The following is a 24,597-nucleotide window of genomic DNA, read 5'->3' on the forward strand; positions in this document are numbered from 1 at the left end:
GCAGCATTGTTTGCAAGGGCAAATACCAGGAAATTGCCTGAACATTTCAAATGTTAGTAAAGTTATAAATAAATAATGTCTTTGTACTAGGTAGCAATTAAAATAAAGGATATTTATAATACAGTTGGCTCTCCATCTCTGCATTGGTGGGTTTAACCATCTGTGAGCTGAAAGTATTTAGGGGAAAAAATTCTTTCTCTTGTCATTCTCCAAACAATACAGCGTGACAACTATTTGCATAGCATTTACATTGTGCTAGGTATTATAAGTAATCTAGAGATGATTTAAAGTACACAGGAGGATGTGCATAGATTACATGCAAATATTGAAGGACAGTTGTATATCGAAACATGTAACAGCTAATGTGTTTATGAGCACACATATATGGATAGTTAAAACTTGCACTAGAATGTTTCAACAAGTAAGGTACTAGTTAACCTCTAGAGGGATGAAGGGGAATGGAATGGAGGGAAGACCTTCAGTCATTCCTGTGATATTCTTTCTTAAAAGAGGCAAATATGGAGCAGTCTGGAGGGTGGTGTACGTGGATGTTTGTTATATGAATAGATACAGGTTTGAATGTTTGAAACACTTCATTTTTTAATGGTTAAAAAGTTCTGTCTGAAATTGGATGTTTTAGTTTTGTAGGGACATGCTCATATAGACTTTCGTAGTTTTGAACAAGATTGATTTGCTGTTAGGTGGAAGACATTTGAGAGGCTATAAAAGGTAATTCAGAGTTTACTGTGTTTTTGAAAAATTGCTTAAGATATCTTCTATGTTGAGAAATGCTTAGAAGTGCTTCATACAGTCTGTCACCAGTGGTTATGATCATACAAACTAGTAGCATCCCACTGTTGGTTTTTGCTGCAGCGTTTAGTGTAATAAGTTACTTTTTCCTCTCTTGTAGATGTGTTGCAGCACGCCATAATCCACAAGAAGCATACTGGGAAAAGTCCCGTTGTGAAGTAAGTATCCTCTTTCTAAAACAAAAAGTGTGCTTTGGTATGTTTTAAAATCAATGTAACATTTAATTAAATTTCTGATGTATTTGGCTATAATTCTGTCATTTTGCTATTTGCTTTTTATTTCTCCACTTTTTCTGTTTCCTTTACTCACTTTTTTTGCCTCCTTTTCTCACTTTTTTTGCCTCCTTTTGGGTTGTTTTTCTTCTGTGGTTTGTTTTGTTTTGTTTTGTTTTGTTTGCCCCTATCATCCTTGATAGTTTTACAATGAAAATTCTTCTAGTGGTTACCCTAGAGATTATGTTACATATCTTTGACTTATTAAAGTTGAATATTTGTGCTTGTACTGGTCCCAAACAATCTGAGGACCTTAGATTACTGCAACATCATTTGTTTCCCCCTAACTTGTAAGCCATGGCTGGCATGCATTTTAATTCTCTGTATAATTTTAAATTCCATGAAACCTCTTTGTACTGTTTGTGTACTCATTCCTTCCTGTGCCTCTGAGCATCCACCTATGATCATTTTCCTTCCAACTGAAGAACACTTGAGTATTTCCTATAGTCACATCGGCCAGTGATGAATGCACTCAAATTTTTATCTGGAAAAAAATGTTTATTTTGCCTTCATTTTTACGAGATACTCTTGCCGCATGTGGGATTCTAATTGGGCAGTTATTTTCTGTGAGCTTTTTGAGAGCATAGTTTCCTCATCTTCTGGTTCTGCCTTTATTTCCTTGCATGTTATTCTCTCCGCTCACCTCCAGTTTCTCCTGCAGATCACATACAACCATCTGTGATTTCTGACTCATACCACATAAGCGCTCTGCTCCTCAAGTATGAGCCGTGACTTTCCATGTTCCGCCTTAGGGCCTTTGTTGCTCACACAGGAGTCTGCCTCCATCCTTTTTGGGTCTGTCATTCTGGGAGGGCCCAGAAGCTCGGAGCTCCTGATGCTTCCAGCCTCCGCTGTGGACTCTTCATTGCAGTCCTTTGCCATTTCATTCTCTCCACTCCCTTGCTCCTGCTTTTTGGGATCACTTCCCAAGTAAACTCTGTTATGCTGGACTCTGCATTTGAGAGGAGCTCACACTTAAGTCATCTGGCATCCAGAGTTTCAGTCGGTCTTACTGCTGCTCTTTTGAAGATAATACGCATTTCCCTCTGATTACTTTTAAGGTTTTGTTGTTGTCTGGTTTTCAGCAGTTTTCCTAGCTTCCTTTGCATGAATTCTTGAATCTGTAGCTTGATGTCTTTTGATTTTAGAAAACTAGCTTTTACTTATTCAAATATTTCTTCTCCGCTTTTCTCTTGCTCCCCCTTCCAAGACTCCAAATCCTTGTATGTTAGATTTTTTACCGTGTCCCGTGTTTTTTGTTTTTTTTTTCTTTTCTGAGATGGAGTCTCGCTCTGTCACCCAGGCTGGAGTGCAGTGGCTCAGTCTCAGCTCACTGCAACCTCTGCCTCCCGGGTTCAAGCGATTCTCCTGCCTCAGCCTCCCAAGTAGCTGGAACTACAGGCACCCGCCACCATGCCTGGCTAATTTTTTTTTGTATTTTTAGTAGAGACGGAGTTTCACTATGTTGGCCAGGATGGTCTCGAACTGCTGACCTCAGGTGATCCACCCACCTCAGCCTCCCAAAGTGCTGGGATTATAGGTGTGAGCCACTGTGCCCAGCCGTCCCATGTCTTTTAAGCCTTTTTTGTTTTTCACATTTTTTTTCACTCTCAGTGCTTTAATCTGTTTTCTTCTGACCAATTTTTTCTTCATTGATTTTCTTCATCTGTTTCCCCTTCACTAATTTTCTCCATTTCCCATTTGTTGAGTTTGTAATATTAGTTTATTTTATAGTTCTATAATTTACTCTTTTTTTCTTTTCCAAATTTATCTTCCAAAATCCTCAGTATTGTATTTGTCAACCATGTTAAGCACTGTTACCTGAAAGTCTGTGTCCAGTAAGTTTATCCTCTGAATTCTGCTGGGGCCTATTTCTCTTGTCTGTTTCTTTTGGTTTTTGTTCTCATTATCCTGTCCCTTCATGTGCCCAGTTACTTAAGTGCTCATGACAGCAGTGCTCTCAAGATGCAGGTTGTGTAAGCCTCTCTGTCCCAACTGTAAGCAGTGTATGATGATCACCATCGCGTAGTGTCTAAAAGCAGAGTGTGCAGCTGTTACTACTCTTTTTAGAGACCGGTATTAATGATAAATAGATGTGTAGTGGTTTATTTCTCATAGTATACTTTTTTTTTCCTTAGACCTATCATTAGGCATTCCTTGAAGAAACTAATATATTGAAGAAAGGGTTACTGTAACTTCTTCATTGAAATGAAATAGGTTATTATTGAGGGCAGATTTTCACACTTTCATAAACTTTTCTTTGGTAGCAATATTGGTACAAGTTGTTCTCCATTGGATGGGCTTACCATACAATATTCTGAACAGAATGGAATTGTGGATTGGAGAAAGCAAAGCTGTACCACCATTCAGCACCCAGAGCACTGTGTGACCTCAGCTGACCAGGTGTGTGGGGAGTTTGTTTTGGAGCTATATAGTTAAAGCATTGCTACTCTATAAGAAAAAAATAAAGTTCTTTAAGCTTTCGGTCAGACAGTATATCTGGTAAGAAATGAAGGAATGTTTAAGTTTTAGACTTTATATTATATATGATCTAAGCTCTTCTGAGACCTGAAAATGTGTATTTAGATTACTTTTATTGCTTGTGTAAGATTAGTACACTTTAATATGACACCTTCCCAGGCGCCATGGGTCACGCTTCTGATCCCAGCACTTTGGGAAGCTAAGGCAGGAGGATTGCTTGAGGCCACACATTTGACCAGCCTCGGCAACATACTGAAACCCTGTCTGTATAAAAAATTTAAAAATTAGCTGAGTGTGGTGGTACACACCTGTAGTCTCAGCTACTTGGGAGGCTGAGGCAGGAGGATCACCTGAGCCCAGGAGTTCAAGGTTGCTGTGAGCCATGATCACACCACTGTACTTCTGCCTGGGCAACAGAGTGAGACCCTGTCTCAAAAAAATAAATTTAAAACAAAATAAAAATTTTAAAAATAATACCTTCACTGTTTAACAAAAGTGTACATTAGATTGTTATGCCAAAATTTTTTGGTCTCGAAAGAATTAGAATTCACATTTCAATCACTGCCTTGTTGTTTGTGATGTAAATTTTCCAACTGACCTTTCTTCATGAATATTAGGGTCGGTTTATCGACACTTCAGAATGCATTAGGGGATGTTTGCTTTCTTAAGATTTGGGTGTGATCAGAGAGCAGAATGCTGTTAAGTATGTTTCATGTCATATGGCCTCACAGATATGGGGGGGAGGTCCCTGTGTATATGTTACAATTACGGAATGAAACTTCTCTCTAGAAAATTGATTAACCCAATGTTGTCTCTGGCCAACGCTCAGATCCAAATGTTAACTCTTCTTGGAATGTGTTTTTATGCATTAAAGCATATTCTGAGACATTATAAATAGTTTCAGTCATAATTAATGACCTATTTTCAAAGCCCATCTGAGTTTACTTTCCCTCCCCCACTCCAGTGCCTGCACCCTCTCTTCTTAGAGTTGACTTAATTGTTGACAGTTATGTCGAATTGTACTTTAAGAGAATAGTAGTAAACCTACACCAAGTGCCAGTCACTTGATTGTGTTTCATTTTATAGTCAGAAAAAAGAATGTAGGTCCATTTTAAAAGAAAAATAGAAAATAATACTGTATGAATCATGAGGAAAATATGTAAGTGTCACAGAATATGTAAATTTTAGTGGTTCAGGTGGGAAACTTCAAAAATAGGTTGGAAATCAACACTTGTTAGAATATACAACTGGGAATCTATCATTTTAATGTTTATTATCAGAGTAAAAACGTCAGTATGGTTTAGCTTTTGTCTGATTTGTCTTTTTATTCTTTCTACTAGCATTCTGCTGAAAAACGGAGTTTATCTTCAATAAATAAGAAGAAAGGAAAGCCACAAACAGAAAAGTAGGTTCAATTTAAGGAAAGACAGCATATAGCCTTTGATAATAGGCCTGTTTAGTTTATGATAGTATACAACATAGTATTTTTTTAGTTAGTTTTCTTTATATTTTTAATTCTGGGTTTTACTCTTTTGGTTCGAAATATTAATATATGCAGGTGATAAAAATAAAGCTACTGTCAAATATTGCATTCAGTTTAGAGGGGTAAAACTCTCAACTTTCCACTGAAGGGCGAATCTTAATTATATTTAGATTATTCCTTACTAAAAAAATTTAAAGAGTCTTGAAGGGAATTTTATCAATGCTGTACTGAATGTGTTTGGTAGATAACCTTATTAAAATGTTGGCAATATGTTCATTTGGTTTAGGGAGAAAATTAAGAAAACTGACAACAGATTGAATAGTAGAATAAATGGTATTAGACTCTCCACTCCTCAGCATGCCCACGGTGGTACTGTGAAAGGTAAGAAGGTTATTTTTCTTTCAAATGCCCATCACATAAATATATTCAGCATGATACTTACTGTATTAATAGATACTGAGCTGTTGTGTCAAATCCTAATACTATAAGTTTACCTTGTGTTGATATGTACAGCAATTTCCAAATTAAACAGTTCTGAAATCAATAGAGTTAATTTAGGGAACACAAACCAGCCATGGGGGTGGAGATTGCCTTTGCCTCAGTGATTCTCACCTGCCTCTCCCTTCTGGCAGCAGGAGTCTCCCAGGTTGTCCTTCTCCAGCCAGTACCGACTCAGGAGACAGGTCCCAAGGCCATGGGGGATCTCTCCTGTGGCTTTGCCGGCCACTCATGAGTGTGTTTTTATGTAAAGTCTTTTTTAGAATACTGTTGACTTCTTCATGATTTAATAACCATCCTTTACGAAGTTTTATGAGGCTTTAGGGGAATGTCAACCCTCAAATTTTTGTTATACTAGATTTATATGGCTTCCATTTACCCACCACTATTTTAAGGCCCCTTTATTTTTATGTTCAAGGTTCATTTGACTTGAGAAAGTGCCCTTCTGCAGCTTCATTGATTTTGTTTATCTTCAGTATTAATTGTAACAATTAAAAAAGAATAAGAGTACGCAGACCTCTAGGAGAACGTTTTATCCCTGGATGCCGCTGACACATTTATGTAGTGATCCCACAAATGTGATTGCTAATTTAAATGTTATTCTAATGTTAGTACATTCAGTTGTGATGGAATATGAATAACCAGAATCTATTTCTTAGAAGTTTTGAGTATATTTTTAAACTAGATATTTGTATAGAAAGACTGAATAGTGATGGAAAAAAAAATGGTTACCTTTTGAATCTGAAATCATCTGGGCCAGACACAGTGGCTCACACCTGTAATCCCAGCACTTTGAGAGGCCAAGGTGAGTGGATCACCTGAGGTCAGGAGCTCGAGACCAGCCTGACCAACATGCTGAAAACCTGTCTCTACTAAAAATACAAAAATTAGCCGGGCGTGGTGGCAGGCGCCTGTAATCCCACCTACTCGGGAGGCTAAGGCAGGAGAGTCGCTTGAACCCGGGAGGTGGAGGTTGCAGTGAGCCACAGCTGTGCCATTGCACTCCAGCCTAGGCAACAAGAGTGAGACTCCATCTCAAATAAATAAATAAATAAATAAATAAATAAATAAATAAATAAAAAACTAAAATCATCTGGCCAACTCATTGAAGCATTGGAAGTGGGGGTAAAATAACATGGACAAAACCCATCTTGTCTGTAGAAGGAACTTGTAACATTTTACTATCTCTGAGGTTCCCTCTGGTGGCGATGGCAGCTTAACGGAGGAGGAAAAAGCTAAATGAGGAAGACAGAAGTCTGTTGCTGGACATTTGGAGATTGATTCTGCCGGCCCTCCCTGTCTCTGTTCCTTCTCTTTCTAGTTCATTTTCCATACTGCTGCCATGTTTGTTTTCTAAAATACCATTTTCTGAATGAAATTCCTGCCCTCCACAAGATCACTCTGTCTCTTGTCTCAGTGTTTGGGAACTACTGCTCACTAAAGAAGTTTGCAACTGTTCTTTCCATGTTAGCCCATTTCCAGAGGAGAAGCACGTGGACGTTGGTCAGAGACAGTTAGGGTTCGAGTGTTGTGCTCCCCCAGTTTACTAAGCATGTGACCTCTCTGATGCCTTCGTTTGCTCATTTGTAAAACAGGAGTAATGCCTGCTTCAGCAGATTGTAAGAATTACATGTAAAAACATGAAGAGCATTTTCCTAGTTCCAAGTACCTAGGTGTTCAATGTAGCAATTTAGTTCCTTTTCCCTGTTCTAATAAATTAGAGGGAAACATACATTGTATAAGTTATTAAGAACTTTGTAACAGCATCACAAACTCCCATTCATTTTTTTCCTTAATTTTCAAGTAGTATGAAAATAACAACCTCAGCATATTTTTCAATTTTATCTATTTTCTCCTCTATATCCGTCACCGGTTTGTATGTATTTACATTTATAAAATGACTGTGAATGAAATATTTTTTGTACAGCTTGTCTTATTGATATCAAGTGCAGCGCAGATGTATGCCAATTCCAACTTTTAAAAAACCTCTCTGTGTATTAATTTTTCTTTGAAATATTAAGGCACCAAGGAAGAATTGTCTTTAAGCATTCAGTAAACTCAATACATGCCTAAGGATTTTTTTTATGGAACAACAGCTCATATCATAAATTGGAGAGACATTGTCTTGAAGCTGAAAATACTGAGTCTTTCTGATTAGCAGGTTGTTTGGATCTTTAAATAATACATTTTAGCTTAAGATTTGTATTGTTTTACTTCTTAAAAATTTATTATTAAATTTAAATTTTAACTTCTGTTTTGAGTGATAATCCATTTATGTAGCTCAGAATTTCAAAACAAAACAAAGATTGCTCCCAGTCCTCCTCTGTGCTGACTCCTGCCAGGACGTAGTCAGCGCCATCAGCTGTCTGTGTTGGTGGAGTGTCTTTTCTGTTAAAACCCAAGCTTTCTGTGAAAGTCTGTCTTCTGAAGAGGTGCATATTAACTCATATAGAGCATTAAGAATGCTCACCACGGTCAGGCGCGGTGGCTCATGCCTGTAATCCCAGCACTTAGGGAGGCCAGGGGCCGGTGGATCACTTGAGGTCAGGAGTTTGAGACCAGCCTGGCCATCATGGTGAAATCCTGTCTCTACTAAAAATATAAAAATTAGCCGGGTGTGGTGGTGCACACCTGTAATCCCAGCTACTCGGGAGACTGAGGCAGGAGCATCACTTGAACCCGGGAGGTGGAGGTTACAGTGAGCCGAGATTGCACCACTGTACTCCAGCCGGGGTGACAGAAAGAGACTCCGTCTCAAAAAAAAAAAAAAAAAAAAAAAAGAATGCTCACCATTGTAGTTTATTGCCCAGTGTTTCTTCCACCCCACTCTTCTGTTGCCAGTTGTGGCACCAAAAAGTTTAGAGGGAAATGAGATGCTTGATCTCTCAGTTTCTTGTAAAAGATTTAGAAGGTCTCTAGCTTCCTTTAATATCCCAGATGAAATATGTGGTTCTATTGCCTATGATTTATCTAAATGGGTCTTAACTCTGTAACAGACTTCTATTGTTTATAATTACCAATAACCAGTATTTTTAGTGTTAGAATAGTGGTTTATGTTTTAAATTTTGTTTTTGTTTTTATTATGTGCAAGACCCTTTATCATTTGAGCCATGACAAATTCGAAGTTTATGTGTCTTTTTAAAAGGGCAATTTGTGGAGTATCCTTTGGCATAATTGGTCTGTCTTCACTTTCCGCATCCCCTGAATCTCTAGAGGATCACATAATTTCTGATTATAAAAGTTCTTGAGGTACCACACAATTCTGAAGTATCTTCTGAATTATCAAAAAAAGATTATGTTAGTATAGATTTAGATTTATGTATTCAGTTCTTTGGAAGCTGCAGTTTTTTATATGGCAATTCGTGATTAGAATATTCACCAGCTTGCACAGCGTAAAGAAAATAGTTTTGTAAATTATGCCATTTGGAGAGGTAGCTGCTTTTTTTAAAACATATTCTGAAATTTGCTCTTTGCACTATAGTCTACTGTAGTTTCAGTGTCTGCAACATTTTGATGAACGCTACCCCTGAGGTTCCTTTTCAGTCCATTTCTAGTTTGAGAATATCCTGTTGAATCTTTGATTCTCTTGATCTTGGATTGTTCATTTTGTTATATGCTGGTTGAAATATTTATATGCAAGACTCATGCAAGTTCTATAGGTTTCATCATTAGTCCAATTTGATGACAACTTGTTTGGCCACTATGGCCCGTTAGCTTGTCTTCAAGCAGCCATTGGTGTTGACTTGCATCCCTTTAGTCGCCTTATGATGGGTCATTCAGGGCCTGTTACTGTGTAGGTATCCTCCAGGTAACTTTTCTGTAAAATTGTTCCTTGCCCATGAACTCCTCTGCCACTTTCCTTCTAGCCTCATAAGATTTTGTGCAGTTTTCCCTTGGCAGATTGACATTTATTACTCAGAAGGAATTTAGCAACATCAACATTCCTAATGACTTTATTTTTCTTCAGTATTCATCTAACATTTGAGCGGCTGGGCTAATCTAGGTCATGTTTAACAGTCTTAACACTGTTACAAGTTTATCCCAGCCAAAACCACAGGTTAGTTGCCTGCATTGCTCATTATACAAATTGTGCCTTTTCTCTGACGCATATTTTGCCCAGGCGATTAATACCCATTATCTTTTACTGGTTCTACCAGTTGCCACAGAAATGATTCACTAATCTACAGTTCTTAAGAACCCTCTGGAATCCCTTATTTGGGGATTTATACACCAAACATATATTGAATGCTTGCTGTAAGGCAGAATTATGCTAGCTACTGGGTTACAGAGGTAAGAGAATATTTCCCTAAGTCAGGGCCACTATAGGAAAAAAAAAAAAATCCAAAGTTTATATCTCTTGTCCAATACTAGATACACAATAGTCCCTCCTTATGTGCTCAAAACAGATACAGCTAGTTGGTCATGGCAGGTCCTGTCACCACCTCACACTACCTCAGTATAGGCTTGAACTTGGCAGAACTCAAGGGACTACTCCGTCTACTAGATGGGAAGCATTTTATTATTTTAAATTCTCCAAGTAATTTTCATTGAATAGGCATTTTGGCAGCCCTTTTCTTCTTGAGTTCTTTTAAAGAATGAATTTTCCAGCAAGCTCTGAAGAGTTAAAATATCTAGACTTAGAAAGTAGCTCAAAGTGATATTATTGGACAGACCCTGCAGCCAACCTTAACTCTTTTTTTCTTTGAAGTCAGTAAGATTGACTTATTCTGTGCATTGTTTTAAGAATATCTTTATCAAGTATTTTCTATTAAAATTATAATTTAATCAGTTTAGATCAAGGACAAGCTGTTTTAGATGGTTGTGGGGAGACTGAAGAAAATATAGCTAAAATTAATTTCTAATGATTCAACTTAGAAATTAATTTAAAATGACTTAATATGATTTTTTAAAATAGTGTTGTTATTTTTAGATGTGAATTTGGACATTGGCTCTGGACATGACACATGTGGAGAAACATCTTCGGAGAGTTACAGTTCTCCATCTAGTCCCCGACATGATGGAAGAGAAAGTTTGGAAAGTGAAGAAGAGAAAGACAGAGGTTTGCTCTTTGAAGTTGGGAGTGTTGTTGGCATGGCGCAGGGGTGGGGAAGTGGAGGGAAATGTGTGTTGTTTCTTCACGTCAAAGTCAAACAAGGAATTTTATGATCCTATAAATGCCATTAACTGATTTTAAATGTAAAATCGATATAAAGGACGTCGTATAGATCATTGCCTTAGAAATTCCTAGCAATGCTGATTTGATAAGCATATTTCACTGCATATGAAGTTAAGTAGGATGAAGACAGGATATAATGAGGTAGAGTTAGTGTAGAAAGAAGGAAAATGTGTGTGTTGTTAAATGCATATATATGTTTATGCTCTTTACGTCCTCTCGATTGATTGACCCTTTTATCATTTTAGGATATCCTTCTTTGTCTCTAGTAACAATTTTTGTCTTAAAGTCTATTTTGTCTGAGAATAGTATAGTTGATCCAGCATTCGGGGTACTGCTTGCACAGTATTTTGTTTTCTATCCTTTTACTTTAAACCTATTTGTGTCTGTAAATATAAATTTTGTCTCTCGTAGACAACATATAGTTCGATTATGGTTTTTTATTCATTCTGCCGATCTCTGCTATTTGTCCATTTACGTTTAATGTAATTACTAATAAGGTAGGTTTTACGTCTGCCATTTTGTTGTTTTCTCTGTGTATTATGTCTTCAGTTCCTCCTCGCACAGAGGCTTAAAATCAGCCGGAGTGAGAGCTCAGGGCCTTCTCAGGTCTGCCTTGGAAAGGCGTATAACTATAGGCATGAGCAAAACCTTTTAGGTTCCCAGGAATATATTAAAGCTTTTCAAAGCCTCCTGTAGCTACCTTATTCCCCAGTTTTTCATTTTAAGTTTTCTGGTCAGCCTCTTGTCAGCCCCAGCTGGTAATGCTGCCTCGGGCGGCTACATTGTTAAATAGTTGCTTCTGACTAATTATGACAAATGTCCTGCGGGTAAGAGGCTGTAACGCAGAGTGAGTGCCAGCTGCCAGACAGTCAAATGGTGACAGTTTGGTGGTGGGGCTTTTGGGGAACTCCAAATCCATACTCCTAATGGCTGCTGGGTTTTGTAGCTACTACTGCAAGAGAGATGGTGTTTGCACTGATTTCAGAAAGTGAGGTACAAGTGATTTACAGGGCTATTTTAGAGCTGTAGAAAGGGGGAGTGGAAGTAGGACAAGGGGAAAATGCCTTGAGATTTTCTGTTCTTAGAGATTGAGCTGTTTTTCTTGAATAAACACTCATCAGGGTGCTGTAAGCCTTTAGTTAATTTCCAGAATTTTGAGGAAGTTGGTTATTTGACAGTTTTTGCTAGGGTTTTCATTGCTTTTATGGAAGAGTGGATTATTAGAGGTGTTACTCTACCATTCTGGTCTGGAGGTGAGATCTTTAAAATGCGTATGTTGAATGAGGATGTCATTCTTTATGCACGATGACAACATCTGATTAGTAACACCTTGGTTACAAGGTGTACCCATGCTGGTGGGCAGTATGAAGTTACTTCTCATGGTCCACCTACAGATTAAGATCCTTACCACATATTGTTTCAGCCAAGTGTGGTTTCTTCCTGGACAGTCTGCAGCTCTCTGCGACATTAGCTTCTTTCTGTGTTGTGGTATCACGCTATGTCTTAGGGAGCTATGCTATATAGGGTTGCTACATGACATACAGTTAAAGTCAGCCTTTACTTTGCAGTTACTTTGTAGTCATACCAAATGTAGCATAGTTACTCTACCACCAATTCTTCTAATCTGAGGCAACACTGTACTTCTGATCTGCAGTTTCCTTGTGAAAGAAAAAAAAATGAAAACAACCTCTCACTGAGCTATTTTGAAGGTTAAATGAGAGGATTTTCTTCTTCTTCTTCTTTTTTTTTTTTTTTTTTTTGTTAGATTTACGAGACAGGGTCTTGCTGTGTTGCCCAGGCTGGTCTTGAACTCCTGGGCTCAAGTGATCCTCCTGCCTTGGCCTCCCAAAGTGTTGAGATTATAAGCATGAGCCACTGCACCCAGCATTAAATGAGAGGATTTTTATGCCTTACCCAGAATAGACAAACTTTCAGTATGTTTCATTGTACATTTATGTTTGATTCTCTAGGATGTGCAGGTGACTCTGTGGCTCACACTGCAGATTTGGCCCTGTCCGAAGTGTTAGTGTACATCTGTACACTTGGGTAATGACAGCATCCCTCTCCTGCCATCAGATGACACAAGTCGGCGGCCTGTGTGGAGGAACCTGGCTTTTTCAAATAGGCTGTTATTAAATATGAAAGAATGGCTTAGGGCTGTCTTCACCCAAGGAAAATATCCATTATGGTAGAGAGCTTTGATCATTTTTAGAATTCTGAGTGGATGAAAAGGCTCCTTTCAAAAGGGCGTGGGTGGCTTTGCTGTTGCTCTCCTGGGTAGTGATGGTATTTCTGTTTGGGGCTTTAGACTTACCTAAATCAGTGCACAAAAGGGCGAGACATGTCTCAGCATGTCTAGAGGAGTCTCAGGATGCTTAGAAAACCAACTGGGAACATTAAAAATCATGAGGCCATTTGCTATTTCACATAGAAATTTAATGAACTTCTTTAAAAATGTTTCTGCTTCTTTCAGACTTAACATTTTTATCTTTGACTCTGCACTGGTGTGATGATACAGATAAAATGCCTTCAATAAGTTCAGATTTTGGGATAGTTTTTATTTTGCAAAGTTTAGCAAGAAATACCCCAATTATTAATCTATTAGGGGAAGTTTATGCTAGAACCATTCACTCTTTGAGTTTCTTCTAATATAAATTAAAATCATTGAATTAGTAATACTGTTGATGTTCTGTATCAGTAAGTAGCTTTCATTTAATCTTTCTTCAGGAAGACGAATTTGTTTTTAGTGTTCTGTTTGAAAACTTTTTAACATCTGAAGCTGAATATAACCAGTTCATACCTTAATGAATACAAATATTTTAAGTACCTAGTACAGTTCAGCTTATCCATACAAGCAGCAAGATTTTTAATAGGCACTACATTTTAATGGAATGGTCTGTGTATACATCAACACAGTGTCTGGGTCTGTGATGTTTAAACATTGTGAATCAGATTTTATCCTTGTCCCCTTTATACCAAAAGTCAGGACATCCCCGAAGGCTAGGTCCACACTATTTCTGAACACAAGCGTAAGACTGATGCAGGAGTAGTAGCCGATGCAGTGTTGTTTGTATTTGCTGTTTTGCTGTTTTGATTTTGGAGAAATTGCCACATTCTCCTATTCCTCTGTTTCTTGTGTTCTAGCGTATTTGTTTTATGATTAATAATAGCTTTAAATTTTCTTCCCCCCATTGAAATATTTAGTATTAAGAATATTGATTCCATTGTAAAAAAAAACAACAACAACAAAAGAAAACTCTTCTGTTCCCTGCCTCTAGATATTTGAGTTAAATATTGTCTTGACTGAGCTCCTTGAAATTATATCATTTATCTGAGACAAATTGAAGAACTTGGGTTGGCAGTGCGGAATAGAAACCAAGTGGATTGCCTGAAGTTTATTAAGGTTAAGAGTGTCTGATGCTCTTCTCAGTACAAAGATGGTGTTACATAAATCTCTTTGTTTTATACCGTGTTTCATTCAGACTCCAACTAGCCTTTTATGTTTTGTTTTTCTGTTTATATCCCCGTATTTTTAAAATAAAGCATTGATCTAATGTTGACCCATAGAAAGCCAGAAGTTAAAGGGAGGTCAGCTTGGACAGTCAGGAAACATAGAGGGACACTTTCCAAATTTGAATTACTTTGAGGTATACTTAATGTTTATTTCTAGCAAGAAAGATGGGAGTTATGCTCGTGTTAATATCTCTTTATGTTTGTTTTCTTTAGACACAGACAGCAATTCTGAGGATTCTGGGAATCCATCAACAACTAGGTTTACAGGTTACGGTTCTGTCAACCAGACTGTCACTGTCAAGCCACCTGTTCAAATTGCTTCACTAGGAAATGAAAATGGCAACCTTTTAGAAGATCCCTTAAACTCACCCAAGTATCAGCATATTTCTTTTATGCCAACTTTACACTGTGTCATGCACAATGGTGCCCAGAAGTCTGAAGTCGTCGTTCCTGCACCCAAACCCGCTGATGGCAAAACCATAGGGATGCTTGTTCCTAGTCCTGTTGCTATTTCTGCAATAAGGGAGTCCGCAAATTCAACCCCTGTTGGAATACTAGGGCCAACAGCTTCCACTGGAGAATCGGAAAAGCACCTTGAGTTACTGGCTTCCCCTTTACCTATTCCATCAACCTTCCTTCCACACAGTAGTGCTCCCGCTTTGCATCTAACAGTTCAGAGGCTAAAGTTGCCACCACCACAGGGATCTTCTGAGAGCTGCACAGTTAACATCCCACAACAACCACCCGGAAGTCTGAGCATCGCATCACCAAACACTGCCTTTATTCCTATCCATAACCCAGGTAGTTTCCCAGGCTCTCCTGTTGCTACCACGGACCCCATCACAAAATCTGCATCCCAAGTGGTAGGACTCAATCAAATGGTGCCTCAAATTGAGGGAAACACAGGGACAGTCCCTCAGCCTACCAATGTGAAGGTAGTTCTTCCAGCAGCTGGCCTCTCAGCTGCTCAGCCACCAGCTTCCTACCCCTTAGCAGGGTCTCCCCTTGCTGCCGGCGTGTTACCCAGCCAGAACTCCAGTGTGCTCAGCACAGCAGCAACTTCCCCCCAGCCAGCGAGCGCAGGTATCAGCCAGGCCCAGGCGACTGTTCCTCCTGCGGTTCCTACCCACACCCCAGGCCCTGCCCCAAGCCCGAGTCCTGCCTTGACACACAGTACCGCGCAGAGTGACAGCACCTCTTACATCAGTGCTGTGGGGAACACGAACGCTAATGGGACAGTAGTGCCACCACAGCAGATGGGCTCAGGTCCTTGTGGTTCTTGTGGGCGAAGGTGCAGCTGTGGGACCAATGGAAACCTTCAGCTAAATAGTTACTATTATCCTAATCCAATGCCTGGACCAATGTACCGAGTCCCTTCATTCTTTACTCTGCCATCCATTTGCAATGGCAGCTACCTCAACCAAGCACATCAGAGCAATGGAAACCAACTTCCTTTTTTTCTGCCTCAGACTCCATATGCAAATGGACTGGTACATGACCCAGTCATGGGGAGCCAAGCCAACTATGGCATGCAGCAGATGGCAGGATTTGGGAGATTCTATCCTGTATATCCAGCACCTAACGTAGTTGCCAACACCAGTGGTTCGGGGCCCAAGAAGAATGGGAATGTCTCATGTTACAATTGTGGTGTAAGCGGACACTATGCACAGGACTGTAAGCAGTCGTCCATGGAGGCCAATCAACAAGGTAATCACAATAACTCCCAGAGGACTTGTTTTTGAGTTCACCCATTTCTCCTTCTTTTCCTTATTGATCATGGGATTCTGTTGTAGCAGAAAGATCTGTTTGTGTTTTCATTTATGGATATTGTGTTTTCAGTGACAGATCATAAAATGCAACTGGAGAAACAGTGTAGACCCAGGTCACACAGAGCACAAGGAAGTTCAGAGGAATTCAGTTTCCAATTAAGGAATAAACTCTAAAGGCCCTTTTGAAGGAGTGTGATGGGAATTTGCATTCTGTAATGTTAAATCTCTTGCTTGCAGCACTTTTTTTTTTAAGCTAGAATCCTGCTTCATAGAGTAAGCAAAATTTTTAAATATTGAAAACCTAGAAAGTAATCTAGTTATCTGACATTAGGTTTTGAGTAACTATTTAGTATATCTGCATAACCAGCTGCCTCATGCCTATTTCCCCATGCTGCCCTTTTCCTTCCCAGCAAATGTTTAAAAAAAAAAAAAAAAAAGGTCCAAGATTCTATTGCATTTTACAAGAACAAAATAGTTCAGTACTATTTTGATTTGAGAGTAAAGGAATTTGAACAAAGTTTAATATTACTACCACCAGAAAGAAGAAAATGGTCTTACCTATGTTTGAGTGAGATGCCAAATTTTGTGTTGACTTCAGACTGTTATTTTCACTTGCATTTGGCCTTCGTCGTTTTGCCAAATCTTACCCAGAAACAAAAAAAGTCTTAAATTGGGAATATATTTACTTGGCATTCTTAAAGAAAGATCAAGTTTGATAGCTTTTAGATTGAATTCAAAGCACAAACTTTACATTGCTTTTTAAAGTGAGCGGATTGGCCATTTGGAGTGGCACTAGAGCTGACGAAGGTGCCTTGTGGAGAGCATGCCCGTGTGATAGCTTGTACGTAGTGGTTTGTGATGACGTTTCCTTGTAAGCGGTGACTTAGTTCTGTCTTTCCCATTTTAGGCACTTACAGACTGAGATACGCACCTCCCCTCCCCCCTTCTAATGATACGTTGGATTCTGCAGACTGAAACGAGTAAAGCTTGCCTACTTAATACACTCAAGTGTGGGGAGTCATGGGGTGTGGAGGGGAGGAAAGGAAAGGTATTTTGTTTCTTTGTCTATACATTTCCTAGATTTCTATGCAGTTGAGATTTTTCATTTCCCTTGTACCAATGTCCAAAACAAGAAAGAATGCAATGCTTTTGAGCCTCTGGTCTCCTGGTTCAACAACAGGCTTATATGTATGATACATGTAATTTAAACCTTCAGACAAACTATCAAAAGGAAAATGTTGGTGCGTGCTTTTTTTTTTTTTTTTTTTTACACTGAATACTTGCTGTGTGCAATGTTTACTGAATCTTTAAAACTGTGTATTTGACCTTTTTTTACAACACTGGTGACAGTCATATGGTTTTGAAAAAAAAAGAAATTTTGCTTCTTCCCAGCTTTTCTCACTTTCACCCTAAACGACACTTTCCTCCCCAGCCAGCCTCGCTCTGTCCCCGGCCCGCAGCAGGAGCAGCCAGCAGTGCATTCACCCCACTTTTGTAAACTGCTCTGCATATAAACCAAGGGCAGAATGTTTCACCCTGATCTTATGGGTGGAATCAGACTCCCAAAATAGTGTGTATATGTGTAATAAACAGCGTCACGTAAATACATATATGCAGTGCTTGTTGTCCAAATAAAAATGAAAATAAGTGGAAGAGAGAGGAAGAAGTCAAACCATATGAAACTGAAAAAATATGACGTACGAAATGGACAAAAAGCTTTTTCTGAAACCAACTTTTTACTTCCATCATCCTTTTTTAGCCTGTTGCTTCAGAGAGACACAAAGTGAACACACTGGTGTGAATGTCGCTCTCTGTGTGCTTGTGTTTGTAATGAAAGTCTACAGCCAATTTTACTTGTCTACCACCGTGTTGTGCTCAAAGAGACACTACTTGAGTAAAGATTTCTTCTTTCCCTGTACCAACTGTTACAGTGTTACGTTGTGTTTAAAATGTGTATGGTTTATTGCAATCTGAACAGCGCTATGGGTTTCTACCATAAGTCAGGTTATTTGTTCCCTAACCTGTCTCTCGTAGCAAAGTCACTTTTATAACAGTTTACCACTATGCTTGATTATAATGTGAAAGACTGAATTCTGAGTGTGTTAAGATGGTATTAATCATGTCAGTGTCATGTCACTAAGTTTAATGCTGCTGTTTTTAAAAAAAAAAAAAAAAGTTTTTTTAAAAAGCCAATCTATGTACTAAATTGCTTCCAGGTAATTTTTGATTTCCTAAAGTGCACTGAGGTTATCTGGAAGATTGGGTGTATTTTTTGGTGACTGCTGCATTCATCAGCAATGAACAGTTTCCACTGTATAGTCTTAGGGGTCAGGGGGTGGGGGTTTCATTTTCCATTCCTCAGCACAGAGCAGAAATGATAGATTTTTGTTGTGTGGAGTAACGTTGGTATGCAGCAGAGGAACGTAAACATTTGGTCTTGGTTCAGAAGCCTAACAGATTGCTAGACAAGAGAAAAAACTTGAAGAAAAAAGAAGCTTAATTTCATGCTTCATAAGTAGCATTTATATTTATAGCACCAATGTACATTTTGAAACTTTCTTTCAGGGGTGGGAGTTATGGGGAAGGGGTGGGTGTGAAGGGGTAGATGAAAGCTTTAATTTAGAAAGAAAGTTCGAGTAAAGGAAATTATTTTGATTAAATATATTTTATTTGATCTGGGTATTTTTGGACCACATTATTAAATTAATTGTTAAGCTGCAGTTGAGTTGTTCAAGTGAGAGTTTTGATAAACCACGTATGGGCCGCATTGTGAATCACTTGCCAGTTGTACTTTATGGAGCTTATTTTATGATTTAAAATACTGTACTGTACATAGGAGGTATGTTACCTTCTCCTTATTTGTATGTTTACCATATACTTTGATATTTGAAATGTTATGTACTGGAAAGGCCACTTATATTTCTAGAACAGATTGGATTTTATGCAACCTTTTTTCCTTGAATTAACAGCAATAAAAAAATGAAAAACAGCTTAAGAATTGTGCCTCATTGTAAATTTTGTAAAAGTGGAGGTAGGTCATCATACATGGCGATTTGTTTAAAGTTTTGTTTATGTATGTGATTATTTTGGGGTTAAGGATCAACCCATTTCCCTGCAGGGTGGGCAGTGAATCCCAAAGTTATTTACCATCTGGATGCTCCTCAGTTCTTCCCCCAAATAACTTTTTTGTTTTTGAGACGGGGTCTTGCTCTGTCGCCCAGGTTGGAGTGCAGTGGCACGATCTCAGTTCACTGCAACCTCTGCCTCCCTGGATTCAAGCGATTCTCCTGCCTCAGCCTCCTGAGTAGCTGGGATTACAGGTGTGTACCACGACACCCAGCTAATTTTTGTATTTTTAGTAGAAACGGGGTTTCACCATGTTGGCCAGGCTGGTCTTGAACTCCTGACCTCAAGTGATCTGCCTGCCTCTGCCTCCCAAAGTGGTGGGATTACAGGCATGAGCCTCCACGCCCGGCCTCCCAAGTAACTTTATATAGAGGTCATCTGCGTGACCGCTAGAGAAAGGGAGACTGCACTCCGTGAGTGTTGAGTACTCAGCTGCATGCCAAAGGCTGTGGTAGCAATGAGGCAGGGTCCTTGTCAACCTTGAGCTCGTGTTTCCAGTTTAGGCCTTTACCCACCAAAAGTGTAAAGGACTCATTACTTTATCAACTTTGTTAGTGTGATTTTATTAGCCAGGCCCCTCTCTCTCAGTACAATATGTACTGTTTTTTATTTCATTGCTTATCTTGGCTGTAATCCAGGCTCACAGTTTTTAAGCGGTTGGTAATTTATAAGAGACGGTTGGGGGCCTGTGTGTGTTGCTCCACGCCACCCTTGCCACAGTCCCGGTGGCCAGCACCGTCCTGGGCCTTGGCTCTTTGTCAGGAGCCGTCTAATGACTGTGCCCTCTGGATCCGGTTGGGTGGACGGTGAGTTTGAAATGATTATAAATTCCGATTGTTTACAGGGCACCAACTTTCGTTTTCAGCCAACAAATAATGCGCCTATAGGTAACGTGTAAATCATGAACCCAGATTCACATTAACTAGCATGTCCCATATCCTTAGCTATCCCTCCCTCCCCTTCCCCCACTACACTAAGGTAACCACTGCTCTAGATTGTGTTAGTCTTTTCTTTTTTTTTTTTTTTTTGTGAGATATGCTTTCACTCTTGCTGCCCAGGCTGGAGTGCAGTGGTGTGATCTCTACTCACTGCAACCTCCACCTCCCGAGTTCAAGCGATTCTTCTGCCTCAGCCTCCCAAGTAGCTGGGATTACAGGCGTCCACCACCACGCACAGCCAATTTTTTTGGTACTTTTAGTAGAGAAGGGGTTTCACTATGTTGGCCAGGCTGGTCTCAAACTCCTGACCTCAGGTGATCCACCCGCCTCAGCCTCCCAAAGTGCTGGGATTATAGGTGTGAGCCACTGCGCCCGGCCTTCTGTTAGTCTTTTACTTTTTTATTTCCCCACACACTGCCCCTAAATATACAGTTTCTTTTTGCTTTTCTTGAGCTTTATAAGGGTATCCTTTTTGTGCCTAGCCTTCTGTGCCTGGCTCTGTTCATCTGATTTTATGGTCTTGATGTTGTGTTCTTATATTTATTCATTTTCCCTACCTTATGATAGTCTCATTGTGGGGAAGAATGTAGATAATTTCTCCATTCTGTCAGTGGACATCTGGGTGGTTTTAATTTTTTTTCTGTTACAAACAAGGCTGCTGGGAACATTGTTGTCCCTGGTTCGTGTGTACACGAGTCCTCTAGGGCGGCAAGCTGGGAGTGCAGCGGCTGGGTTGTAGGACATGCAAGTATTCAGTTTGCCAAGATTTGCAATATTGTTTTCCAAGTGATTTACACTCACACCAGCAATGTAATAGGGAACCCTGAATGGGTATCTAGACCCCCTCCCGAGATGGTGTCACAGCACTGTGGAAGGCGAGGTGGGGGAATTGCATGTGCAGCCTGGGTCTTTGCATCTATAAAGAGCCCCAGGGTGGAGAGTCAACTTGGGGAAGGGGACGCAGGCTGCGCAGGAACAAAAACAGCAGTGTGTGGTTGGGGACGTGGGGGAAGGAGATACAGTCATAGTAAAGGGAAAATTATAAAAGAGTTTCAAGATTTGTGGGTACAGTAGATAAAATGGGATCAGACTGGAGAATTTGGAGTTGGTTGAATGAAAAATGAGAAGTTTCCAAGTTTTGAGTAGAGGGAAAACACATTGACAATGGTATTGACAATGGTATTTGAGGAAATCCTCAGGTGGTTAAGGAAAGACAGCCTGGAGGTTGAAAGACAGGTTAGGCATGGCCAGGAGGGCCGAGACTAAGGTGTTGGCCATGGGAAGGCCCATTTAGAAAGGGATGGAAGAGACAGGTAGAAGGAACCTTGATGCTCTGAACTTTATTTTCCCTAGATGTAAAATGAGAATTTCTCTTTTAAATTACGGTTCAGTGGCCGGGCACAGTGGCTCACTCCTGTAATCCCAACACTTTGGGAGGCCAAGGCGGGTGGATTACTTGAGGTCAGAAGTTTGAGACCAGCGTGACCAACATGGTGAAACCCCGAATCTACCAAAAACACAAAAACTTAGCCGGGCATGGTGGTGTGTGCCTGTAATCCCAGCTACTCAGGAGGCTGAGGTAGGAGAATCGCTTGAACCTGGGAGGCAGAGGTTGCAGTGAGTTGCAGTCACACCACTGCACTCCAGCCTGGGTGACAGTGAGACTTCATCTCAAATAAATAAATAATGGCTCCGAAGGTTAAATAATCTATGGGAAAGTTCCAACATAATGAAATAGCACTTTCTGAGAAGCCACTCAAATTCTAGTTGAATTCAATTTTGATGAACAGGGAGATTGCAATACTATTGTAAGAGGGCCAGGCACAGTGGCTCACGCCTGTAATCCCAACACTTAGGGAGGCCAAGGCCTCGGGCAGATCGCTTGAGCCCAAGAATTCAAGACCAGCCTGGGCAACATGATGAAACCCCATCTCTACAAAAAATACAAAAATTAGCTGGTTGTTGTGGTCTACACCTGTAGTCCCAGCTACTCAGGAGGCTGAGGCAGGAGGATCGCTTGAGCCCAGCAGGCAGAGGCTGCAGTGAGCCAAGATCATGCCACCGCACTCCAGCCTGGGTGACAGAGTGAGACCGTGTCTTTTTTCTAATAAAAGGGAAAATGTGGACGAGAACAGGTTTTGGATAGGAGTGACGGCAGTGATTCTTTGGATGATGAGGAACCTAGCAAACATAGCTCTTCATTAGACTAAGATTAGTTAATTTTGCTCTATGCACTGTTAAAGGATATATAGAAGCTATTCCTTACCCTTGCAGATTAAACCTAGTTGGAAAGCTTGCCAGTAAATGGTATGTATGGACTGTACAGACATGCCGAGTCGTACGGTCATGATTATTCAGTACCAAAGTAGAAGTTTATGGCAAGGCAAATCTACATTTAATTTCTTATATAAGCACTAAGAATCAAATTTTTCTGAGAAGGTTCCAAAGAGATGAGAAAGCATGGTGTAAAATACCTGTTTTCTTAACGGGTAGCACCTAGTACTTAACAGCACCATCCATTTGAGCTTGGAAGACACCTTTTTCAGTTCTCCATACTGATTACAAAAGCATTCTACGGTTAAGGCAGTGAAACCATATGGAGGCAAGCTGTGACAATAGTTCCACCCCATGACGCTCCCATAATCTTAAAAGAATAAAAAAATACTGACCACCCAACCCCACCCCACCAAGAGGGAGGGCTCATTGATTTCCAGAGCAGTGAGTTTCGAGGTGTGAGATACGAAGTAAAGAAATGGGGTCCCTGCCTGGAAACGTGGTCACGACATCTCTACATCTTCCTCTCTTTAGGGGAGGAGACCAGCTGTTAAAGGATGAGGGGCTCTGGGGTCCCAGGGCTGAGAGGCAGGTGTCAGCTCGGGGTGGAGGGAATGTTTTAACTGGAGTGCCCTCGCCCCTTCAGATGACCCTGTGCAGAGAGAGGACAGGCCAGGGCAGGCAACCTTGTCTTTCCCTGGATGCTCGTTAACATATGGGCTTGCTCAGGTTGGATTCCTAAGGTCAGAATAACATCACATTTGATATTACCGCTGCTTACAGATACAGCTATTGTGCTTGTCCATGCAAAATTTACCTAATTCCTAAACACTGTCCTCTGTTGAAAAATGTAAGCCCCCTGAATTGGAACATGGGTACACATCACCTGAGCTCTGTGTGTGTATGCAAATGTTTATCAATTGTGGAAGGTTTGGAATTGGGGGAGTTTGGGGCTTCCTCTTGTCTGTTCTGTAATGGGGGGCACATCACATGTGTGGGGACCAGAGACATGTGGCCGGGCACAGTGCAGTCCTTCATGCAGTCACCTCCGCCTGCAGAGAATGCGGGCCTTGGTCACCAGAAGCTCTCAATCCCATGATCCGGTTTTGCTCTTTGAAATTTGGCGGTGGGAGTTGTGGTGAGGTGGGGGGTTGGGTGGTTCTTCATTGTTTTTCTTTTTCCTCTTGCAGTTCCAATTTGAGCCGCTGTGAAAAAGGCCTCCACCAGCCTCTCACCAGAAGAGATTGCTCATTGGAATGCAATGCCACCTGGTGGGGGACGAGGACAGTGCGAGCAAGCAGATGTTATTTCCTACTGACCTAATTTAGAGAACATTAAACGTAAGAGAGGGAACATTTGGGGTTGGAAGCCTGCGCCCAAAGCCTTAAAGAATGCAGGCAGCTGGCCATAAAAGCAACTTGAGCAATCCCCTCATTCAGCCGTTGAAATCTCAGTTTGTGTGTAAACACTTTAAAGGTTTCCTCTGCGCTTTTCCTGTGTGCGTTTGGTCATCACAGCTGTGAAGTGGGGTGGGAATATTTCCCCTCGTTTTCTGGGAGAGAAATTTTGGGTTCAGCAAGATGAAGTGCTGCAGACAGGCCCGTGGTGACGCTCAGGCCTCCACTTGAAGTTGGTGCTCACTTCCTGGCACCACTTCCTGCCCCCACCGGTGCTTCTGGCACAGCCCAGGGCAGTGGCTTTATGGAACTGTGTAAGGTGATAGGAACCCACAGGCGGAATGGCCGTGTGGCCTCTGGTCTGAGGAGAGCTGGACCAGGTCGTGGGCACGCCTGGAACACATGCCATGTCCTATCCCATAGCGAGGCCTCTTCCTTGTGGCTCTCGAAGGATTTGAGGACATGGGAGGGTGAAATGTTTCCAGAGAGAAATATTCAGGACTTTTAGAACTAGGCTTTGAAAAGCATTTGCCTGTCAGATAAATTCAAGTGACGTCAATGCAGATTTTAAATGTGTACAGATATCCCCACTCGCACACTGAGTTGTGCTTCACACAAGTTTTGTGCACGAAGTGAGTATTCCATTAAATCTAATGAAGCAGTGGGGCAAGGAGAAAGGAGAGGTGACTGCTGATGTTTTTAAAGCTCTGACAGTCACATATAGATTGTCCCAGGTACCCCTTCTGCCTGCTGCCCCCAAGACACTCCAAAGGCAAAGATGGATGGTGACAAAGTAACCTTCACGCAGAAACAAGAACAGTCACCCCCAACAGCAAGCCCTGCTGAAGGTGAAGAATGCC

General features: G+C 40.5%; 1 protein-coding gene across 2 annotated transcripts in view; it reads left to right on the forward strand.

Annotated features, from left to right (window-relative positions):
* The window catches only part of ZCCHC2 (zinc finger CCHC-type containing 2), a 55,606-nt gene extending 36,606 nt beyond the window's left edge, over positions 1–19,000 (forward strand). For both annotated transcript variants that reach the window (XM_054461292.2, XM_054461293.2), the window contains 7 exons: positions 911–968; positions 3,350–3,485; positions 4,904–4,968; positions 5,333–5,427; positions 10,475–10,603; positions 14,447–15,940; positions 16,910–19,000. In XM_054461292.2, the coding sequence (XP_054317267.2) occupies positions 911–968; positions 3,350–3,485; positions 4,904–4,968; positions 5,333–5,427; positions 10,475–10,603; positions 14,447–15,940; positions 16,910–16,977 (2,045 nt within the window). In that variant the 3' untranslated portion in view covers positions 16,978–19,000. The remainder of the gene's footprint in view (positions 1–910; positions 969–3,349; positions 3,486–4,903; positions 4,969–5,332; positions 5,428–10,474; positions 10,604–14,446; positions 15,941–16,909) is intronic.
* The last annotated feature ends 5,597 nt before the right edge of the window (positions 19,001–24,597 follow it).

This window comes from Pongo pygmaeus, chromosome 17 (assembly GCF_028885625.2).
Source record: "Pongo pygmaeus isolate AG05252 chromosome 17, NHGRI_mPonPyg2-v2.0_pri, whole genome shotgun sequence".
Lineage (NCBI taxonomy): Eukaryota > Metazoa > Chordata > Mammalia > Primates > Hominidae > Pongo > Pongo pygmaeus.